The following is a 9,334-nucleotide window of genomic DNA, read 5'->3' on the forward strand; positions in this document are numbered from 1 at the left end:
TTTTTGGACCAAATTTATTTGTTAATAGTAAATATTAACGTAAGATTATCCGTATTTGTAAACGGATATTTTCCAATCCGTGTATTGATAATTTGGCAGCCGGATAATGGTCTTCCCACCATGAAGTGCTTGCTCCACAAACATGAAGTGCTTGCTCCACAAACATGTAATGCTTGCTCCACCATGAAGGGTGGACGTTTGGTCTTGCACTCCTTCTTGGCTGCTATATATATGAGCAGCAAATGTTGAAGAAAGAAACTCAACTCAACATACAATTCGCTCAACAAATTGGCTATACATTGAACTCCTTCCTCTCAGAACTTTCATACATTTTTCTGAGTATATACTCCTTCGTTCTGCATTGTTTTTAACTTCAAACAAAGCAACTGTAAGTGTGATTTGCTACCGAACTTTGTGTTCGCCGAAACACTGGGGTTTGAAGTGCCGCTACACCAGTGTGTTATTCGTTCTATCCTGGGAGGAAATAATCCATTACCTTGGGTACTAGGAGGGGATTAAATTCCTTAAGGAAACACTGTGAATTCAGTGAGCTCGAATTTATTATTATTGTTTCATTACGTTAACTTATATTTTGCAGAATTAATATTTACAAATACAGCAATATTGACCGGGAATAACAGATAATTGTGGCAAGCTCTCTGAGACAATCCTTCATATGGAAATTATTTCCATGATTTTTGACTAAGAAGCTAAGAAACATTTTTTGTCCATAAGCTAGCACATATCCAAAGCATCACAAATATTACCATTAGTACCAAAGAGTTTCCACATGCTCGTTCATCTTTCTCTCTTAACAGAAATCAAATTTTATATCAAAGTAAGATTTCAAAGCGAAATAATTTATAAAACCAGAAAGTCATTAATTTTCAAAATTAAGAAGGAAAGATCTTGTGAATAATGAAATCGAAATGGATTATGGGAGATTAGATTTTAAATTTCAGAAAGACAAAAAGAAATCAGAAATTTTAATAAGACAGAGTGGGCCAACGTGGCAGAACATGTATTTGGTGGAGCAGTGTAATGTGTGGGCAAGCTGGTTTGAACCCCCGACTTGATTGAGTGGCTGACTAGCGTGCATGTAAAAAGTTTGAAAAGCACATGTGTTTGTCTTTCTGTATCTCATAGAGAACTAAGCGGCCGTCAGCTGAGATTCCCTCTGACAGTCTGTCTCTTCTCTTATGGACCCGCTTTTCACTCCCTAGTGCGCCCCTTTATAACACCTGCCCTATATACTCTCTCTCTCTCTCTCTCACACACACACACTTTCCATCTCTCTCTCTCTGCGGCTGGCTGGCTAGCCGGAGATCGAGTCAATCCTCATTGTTTGACCATGGCTTCCATGATCGAATCTGCTTGGACGGTAGCACCTCTCTTCTTTTTTACTGCAATTTCAATCTGATAATCAGTGCTAACAATGTACTAGCCCTAAATTGTACTTGTTCCGCTTTTCGTTTAACCGCATTTTGATATGGATCTAACTAATGCGCCAGTTTTGAGAATCTGTCTGTTTGTGCCCGCGGATTTGCATTTGTTTGCTGCATGAGTGGCACAACATTGTTTCTATCGTTAATCTTCATTTCTTCATGCATGATTTGGTTGTTCGGTTGTTGGACTGAAGCACCAATTGTTCTCTGCATTTCTCTATTTCTTAGTAAAGTTTTTGATTTTACTGCAGTTGATTGTTGAAGATATAGCTGCAATTTACAAATGTGATCGAGATTTTGTTGACTTATAGGCGTTTTCGTATAGGCAATGCAACTTTAGGAGAGAGTTAACAAGACTAATTTGCAGTAGGAGATAATAATGAACACATGCTGGACTAGTAGCACACATATTCAACAACTGAATATTTTGCAGTGAGTGAGCGCTATAGAGCACACAAAGATATCTATCAGTACCCAATTTGAAGCAGTTGGAGCTTAAACACCGATAATTCGATAATTTTGTAGTTATTAGGTTTTAGAACCCGCTGAAGTGGGATCAAAGGAAAATGGAATGTTGTAATTCTGTTTGCTTAGGAATTGTGGAAATTGGAGCTAGATCAGGTGAAAAGCATGAAGTAGTAGCTTAAATCCCCCTGAATGTGAATTAGGTTAGTTGGAATATAACTAGTGAAATATACCTAGAAAGTTAATGATAAGCCATCTCATGGGGTTAAGTTTATGGAACTTAGTAATTTGCGGAGGACGCTTTTGGGGTAGTTAACCACACATACCAGTTTGAAGGTTGGAGATGGATAGTCAAATTTTGGTTTGACTATCGGCTTGCACATATCCCACTTGTTGAGGAATTCCCAAACTTCTTCTGGTTTGCATTCATAACCTAGAATTCAAGAGGCTGTGTAATGATCAGTGTTTTAAAAGGTGTGGGCGTAAGGCGAGACGTTGTACATACGCCTCAGCGAGGCGTAAGTCCCATAGGTATTTAATTTTTAATATTTTATAAAATAATATAATGAGTAGATATTTATAAACATGTAAAATTACATAAAAATTGAAGAAAGCTAAAAATTTGTGAAATATATATATGTGCTCCATCCCCACAAAACTTACAAGCACAAGTAACTTGAGTCTAAAATAATAAATTTTTCTACATGGAGGAACAAAAAGAATGATTAACCTACAACTTAATGCTATGAAGGAGAATGGAGTTCTCTTTGTATTTGTAAAAAATATTAAATATTCGTTGCTTTTGGGAGATATTAGCAGACTAGCGGACAAGATAAAAAATTGGGAAAGACCATGAATTAGGGCTTCAATCAATTACAAAGGTCTTGACTTTTAAATTTAATACTTTAGAGTTCTTTTTTAAACCTTTTGAGTAATTACCAAACTGACTTTTAAAAATTTGAGTATTATATGAAGGACTTATTCAACAAATTTTGTTTTAATTTGAAAAAGTCTCTGAGGCTTACTTCTCACTAAAAAAACGTGCCCCGAATGCCCGGGCGTACGCCCCGATTCGCCCCATACCATCGCCCCGGGGTGTTTTTAGTACGCCTCGCCCCGGGGCTCACCCCGAAAACGCCTTTTAAACACCGGTAATGATCACAAGCTTGACAAGGCTCGAGCTAAAGCTACAGTTTGGAACAAGAACTTAGGAGGCTATGTAATAGTTGCAAGCTTGACAATGTAAATCGAAGCCTAGCAAGGTTAATTTTTTTCAATTCTTACGTCTAAAAGCTGATTCTCTAGTGTGGAAATGTACCAAGTTTGGAACACAACACCCGAGTCTTACTATCAAATTCTTACTACCAAAAAAGGAAATGAAAAAAAAATCCCTGGAATGCTATATAGAGAACTATAGCTCCTCTGAATATCTTTTTTCTGTATGGAGAGGGACAGCAGTACAGCACTATATGAAGCAATACGATGAATTAAACATTAGAGGAAGAACTTGAATAGGCTCCATAGTCCAGAAGTCTGCTAGAAAGTTCTGGGGAACTACTATGTTATGCATTATGTGGGATTTGTGGAAAGAGAGGAATGACTGTCATTTTGAAGGGAAATCAAGAACAGTGAATTCTGTCAAAATTTAGCTGCCTTATCAACTCCTTTTTTTTTTTGGATAAGAATTTTCTGGGTATTTGGCTAGGTTCAAAACTCAGGGGAGCATGGGTCCAGCCTCTACCCTGCTCCCACTTATGTACTAGGCTGTAGTCAGTGGCAGAGCTCGAACTGATGATGTGCAGTGACACCACATCCCACGTTGTACTTCATTATCACTTAACAAAAGCGCTGGTTGGGGTGGGGGGTGGGGGGAAGTTTGGGTGAAGATGTTAATGAAATTTGATAGATTTATGAATTTTTTGAGATCCCCAGAGCTGTAACTCGTTGTACAGATACATAGCACTCACTTGGTGCTCTTTTATGAAGTGTTTTGCATCATTATATGGTAATTATAAAGTGCTAAATACCTAAGCCACTTGTTTTTCTTTTTGATGTTTCAGTATCTGATTACAAATTTTAGTGACTTTCAATTGGCTTGTCTTGGAAGTTTCTTTCTTCATGAAAGTGTCTTCTTCTTGTCTGGACTTCCTTTCATTCTTCTCGAAAGGGCGGGATGGTTGAGCAAATACAAGATTCAGGTATCACCTTTTTACTCTATTAAGTGTCAGATTCGTTATCTGTCTTCATTAAACATTCTCAAGCTGTCTTAGTGTCAATTTTGTGCTGTCTCCACAAAAATGTATATCTGATTTTCTTTCAAAATCGATTAAGCTCTTCAGTTTAACTGTTTTCTTCTGCCTCACAACCCCCCTCCCTTTCAGATTTCTTATTAAGATGCTTTGAGCAGGACAGATCTTAAATAAGATGGAAATTTCTCTTAAATTGATTAATATTTAGAGTGCAAAATATCTTTCTTGTTCATGCATCATAATATGTCTAACATAATGAGACTGGCCTTTCTCGCCAAAGGCCAAGTAGATAGCAGGTAGCGCTTCAGAAAGGAGATTATTGGTTTTACCTAGAAATTTGCCACTTCCTATTTGTTGTATGACAAACAAACTTTTTTCGTCAGTTTTTGCTGTTCTTCCTACACAAAAAGAAATCAACCACTATGTTTTCTATCAACAATTAACAACAATAACAACAACAAACCTATTATCATCCCACAAGTGGGATTTGGGGAGGTAGTGAGTACCCAGACCTTACCCCTACAATGAATGTAGAGAGGCTGTTTCCAGTAGACCCTTGATTATTTCTGACATACATCCAAATTCCTCATAAATGTTTTTCACTTGTTTCTTTCTTTTATCTTTTTCAGATTCTCTCACATTAGAAGCTGGTTATGCTATTTCCAAAACTAATAGTTAAAATGTCCTTTTCAGATGGATTCAGTGTATTGTTTTGATCTTATCTTACTGAATTTCAATTATAGGGTTCCTGACCTCTCATTTTCTGCAGACAAAAAATAATAGCCCAGCAGCTCAGGAAAAATGCATCACTCGTTTGCTGCTGTATCATTTCTGTGTTAATCTCCCACTTATGATTGCATCATATCCAGTCTTTAGATTAATGGGGATGCGAAGTACTCTCCCGTTGCCGTCCTGGTACTTTCAGGTTCTTTATGTACTAAAGCCTAGCAATGACCTTGTATATGATTATCTCAAAGTTTGGTGATGGTGACAGATACACAATTTTATCAGCTGCAAATATTGTTTCTTTTGTCTTCTAACCTTTTTTCTTTTTCTGTTTGTGTTCTTTGGGTGGGTGTGGGGTGTGGAAGGTGTTGCTTGGCTGTTTATTGATGTCTTGGGACTGAATTGCGAATATTTTGCTTCTGCAGGAAAGTGATTTCAACACAAGTATTCTTCTACTTTATCCTAGAGGATTTTGTATTCTATTGGGGACATAGGATATTACATACTAAATGGCTCTACAAGCATGTCCACAGCGTCCATCACGAGTCAGTGAAGAGTAGTGTTTTTGAATCAACATTTTGATTTGTGTTTTTTCTGTCCATTCATTTAAAACTGGTGCTTGTTTCATTCACAGGTATGCAACACCATTTGGATTGACTTCTGAATATGCTCACCCTGCTGAAATTCTCTTCCTTGGATTTGCTACAATAGTGGGTCCAGCCATCACTGGGCCCCATTTGATAACATTATGGTTGTGGATGGTACTTAGAGTCCTTGAGACAGTTGAGGCACACTGTGGTTACCATTTCCCCTGGAGCCTCTCAAACTTCTTGCCATTATATGGAGGGTCTGTACAGATATTTACTTTTAGAATAGCTGTTATATTTGTCTACATTTTGCAATGATGTTTGAAACTGCTCCCTTTGGTTCCCAGTGCTGATTTTCATGACTATCATCACCGGCTGCTCTATACGAAGTCTGGAAACTATTCATCAACGTTTGTTTACATGGACTGGTAAGTTTCTACTACTATAATTTAACAATGAGAAAGTCGATTTCTTCTTTGAAATGCTAAAATGCTAAAAGATCATGTTCTGTGGTGGTGTTGAATATATAGCAAAAAACCGAATTTCTATTTTCTTAGCAGAATTAGGTACATTTACCTCATTTTAGGAGGCTGATCCTTGCTATCACACAACTCCTCCATAAAAAAGATGAAAAAAGAAGAAATATATAAGAAAAATGGAAGACTGGCAAAATCTGGTGGCGTTTTAATTTTCTTAGTGCGGTTTCTCTTTTCTTCTACTTTCTACTTGTTGCTGCTCCAAATGGAGCAAGCCCTTTAAGGAATACTATGATTGTTTCTGAAGTAACAGTCATACAGTGTGCCTACAAAACATGACATACTGTTAACTCAAAATCTTATTTAAATCAAAAGGGTTTCTAAAGCATAGTTCATTGCTTGGTATCTTATTTGGGAGGAAGTGGAGAGGAAGCTGTTTCACTTTCGACCAAATGGTCAAAAATGTTTTCATCGCTTTGTAAGTTTGTACAGTAATTTCTCTTGGTTAGAAAATTCTAAACCAGTTTGGTTTAATTCCACACTGGAGCTTAAGCTTGTGCATCCAATTTTGGCCTTTGTACGATCTTCTGCAGCAGTTGCATTAGTTTACCTTTTTTCCTCATGAAAGCAGGGGGGCAATGGCTCAAATTGGATTGGCCTCAGATATTTTGATTCTAAAGTTCTAAAATCAGACCGTCTTAATTAGAATTAGTTTACGTGTTGAGATATGAATCTGTCAAAATGTGATTCTTGTGTACCATAAGTGAAGATTTTGTAACTTCAAAAATAAAATAGCTGAGTGGGTCTCTGGAAATAGAGTTGTCAGGCTTGGCAATCGTGAAGCAGCACTTGATTACCTTGTGCATTCAGAGCAAAATGTAAACCTGTTTTGCAGTTTCAGTTTCTTGAATCCAAAGAGAGCAGATTGTTTAGTGTTGACAGAAACGTGTCCCACCAGGCTAAAAAAAAAGTATCCTAGAGCCGCTTAAGTCTATTAGGAGTTGGCATGAACATATTAACACATTTCAGAAGAAGCCTTGAGCAATAAGAGATCGGAAGTTTACGATATCGATTTCCATGCTCTTTGTTTTTTTTTCTCCAAATTATAAGCTGCTAATGCTTCCATACTCCTCTAACATGTTGACTGCTAATCTATCTCAGTGATAGTATCTAGTAAATTTTTGAAAGTGTTTATTTTTATTTTCGTTGCCTGAAAAATTGAACAAAAAATGTTTGAGTTATAGTGAATGATTTGATGGATCTCTTTCTTTTGTTAGGTTATTTGGTACCGACAAGGGTTACAGAAGATTGAAGGAGCTGAAGAATGATGCATGTGAACTTGAGGGAAAAGAAATGTAAAGCGACGAGAAAAGGGTGCTTTGGCTGGTCTGGCATCACAAGATGGGTTTCTGGTACAAGAGCATTTTGTTGATACCTTGTCATCTTTTGTGCTTGTGTTCAATTGTGGTTTTGACTGAACATTGTGTCTTCTGTAGTATCAGTTAGAACTTAGAAGCTTGTCTTGGAGAATTTTCTCCTTGCAAACGTGCCTGCCTTCATTTGGCACTTTACATGATTGTTGTCCCATTCTTTACCATGTTTGAGATGCTACTCATTGATGGACCTATTTTATTGAAACCAACTTAATCTGAATTTTTGATCTCTATTCTCTAATACAATGCCCGCAATTGATTAATATACTGATCCTTGGAGTTGTCAAAACAAATTGTTTAATGTCCATAGAAAAAGTTGCTCGGCATTTTTATATTATTCCTATTTGGATTCCTATGAAGTACAGTAATTTTTTCGTTGCTATAGTTTTGAGTTAGCAGGAAGCTGAGGCAAAAATTATAATTTCCTGCTTTCCTAGTTAATATGGAAACATAAAGCTGACCTGTCAGAAATCTTGAGATCCACTTTCAATCATTATGATTTGGTTTGCTTGTCCTGCAACAACTTTATTAAACATTATTATGAAGTCGGTTTGCATTTCCAAGTTTAGTTATTTCACCAGTATTTTCACGGCAAGAAAGGGCGAGTAGTTCAAAATTTCTGAACTCAAATGAAAAAAGAAGGATGCGAGTTACAGCTTTATCTTGACAGTTCAACCTCGCGCCAGTTAAGTGTAGGATTCTAATTCGACTGAAGGTCATCCGTACTTTACTGTCATAACAAAAAGTGATTACTAATTATTATGGATAAGTGCCATTGAGTTTTTCCCTTCTCTCATTCTCTTGTTTTTCTTTACCATGTAAGGCGAAGGGCTGATATACATGAGCTACTGCCGGTGTACATTCGAAAAGTAGTCTCCTCAGTAACTAGAAAACCAAAAATCACACAGTATCAGTTGATAAATTAAGGTTTAGCAGAGGTACGCACATTCAACTGTCTTACCATCTCAAAAAAATATGTGGTATATAGCCAAAAGATAAAAAAACAAAAAAAGGAAAGAGCTAAAAAGGAAAAGTTGTGAAGGTAGACTTGTGATAGCTAAGCGTATTAGGTGGATTCAGGAGGTAAACTTTATGAGTTTAGGTTCTTAGTATTGAAATTCTAATTATAAAGTTATGAATTTATATATATAATTTTCTTACAATTTCAATGGTTTTTATATATAAGAGTTTAACCAATGTTTTAAAAGGCGTTTTCGGGGCAAGCCCTGGGGTGAGGCGTACCAAAAACGCCTCGAGGCGATGGTATGGGGCAAAAGTCTCAAGAGGCGTGCGTTCGGGGCGTACGCCCGGGCGTTTGAGGTGCGTTTTTGTAGTGAGACGTAAACCTCAGGGACTTTTTCAAATTAAAACAAAATTTGTTGAATAAATCCTTCATATAATACCTAAATTCTCAAAAGTCAGCTTATAATTACTCAAAAGTTTTAAAAAGGAACTGAAATGTATTAAATTTAAAAGTCAAGACCTTTTTTTATTGATTAAAGCCCTAATTTATGGGTTTTCCCAATTCTTTATCTTGTTCGCTAGTCTGCTAATATCTCCCAAAACAACTAATATTCAATTTATTTTTTACAAATACAAAGAGAACTCCATTCTCCTTCATAACAGCAAGTTCAAATTTCAAATTGCAGGTTAGTCATCCTTTTTGTTCCTCCATGTAGGAAATTTTATTCTTTTCGACTCAAGTCACTTGTGCTTGTCATTAGCGTATAATAAATTATTTTGACTAATTTTTTGTGGAGATGGAGCACATCTATATATATATATTTCATATATTTATAGTTTTCTTTAATTTTTATGTAATTTTACCCGTTTATAAATATTTACTGTAATTATATTATTTTATAAAATATTAAAAATTAAATACCCATGTGGCTTACGCCCCGTGCCTTGGGGCTTACGCCTCGCTGAGGCATATGTAAAACGCCTCGCCTT

The 9,334-nt window shown here is 36.5% G+C and overlaps 1 protein-coding gene across 1 annotated transcript; it reads left to right on the forward strand.

Annotated features, from left to right (window-relative positions):
- The first annotated feature begins 1,166 nt into the window (after positions 1–1,166).
- Positions 1,167–7,601, forward strand: LOC104108313 (methylsterol monooxygenase 2-2). The gene is made up of 7 exons (XM_009617315.4): positions 1,167–1,381; positions 3,971–4,108; positions 4,929–5,074; positions 5,311–5,430; positions 5,520–5,732; positions 5,820–5,900; positions 7,226–7,601. The coding sequence occupies exons 1-7, from the start codon at positions 1,352–1,354 to the stop codon at positions 7,305–7,307; spliced, it is 810 nt and encodes a 269-aa protein (XP_009615610.1). The 5' UTR covers positions 1,167–1,351; the 3' UTR covers positions 7,308–7,601.
- Positions 7,602–9,334: the final 1,733 nt, after the last annotated feature.

This window comes from Nicotiana tomentosiformis, chromosome 6 (genome assembly GCF_000390325.3).
Source record: "Nicotiana tomentosiformis chromosome 6, ASM39032v3, whole genome shotgun sequence".
Taxonomy (NCBI): Eukaryota; Viridiplantae; Streptophyta; class Magnoliopsida; order Solanales; family Solanaceae; genus Nicotiana; species Nicotiana tomentosiformis.

What these genes read in the sequence shown, in the direction of transcription:
- LOC104108313 (XM_009617315.4), top strand. Translation starts at nt 1,352, where the DNA reads ATGGCTTCCATGATCGAATCTGCTTGGACG. An exon ending in TGAGCAAATACAAGATTCAG is followed by an intron (nt 4,109 to 4,928) that starts GTATCACCTTTT and finishes CATTTTCTGCAG; the next exon opens with ACAAAAAATAATAGCCCAGC. An exon ending in ACTCTCCCGTTGCCGTCCTG is followed by an intron (nt 5,075 to 5,310) that starts GTACTTTCAGGT and finishes TTGCTTCTGCAG; the next exon opens with GAAAGTGATTTCAACACAAG.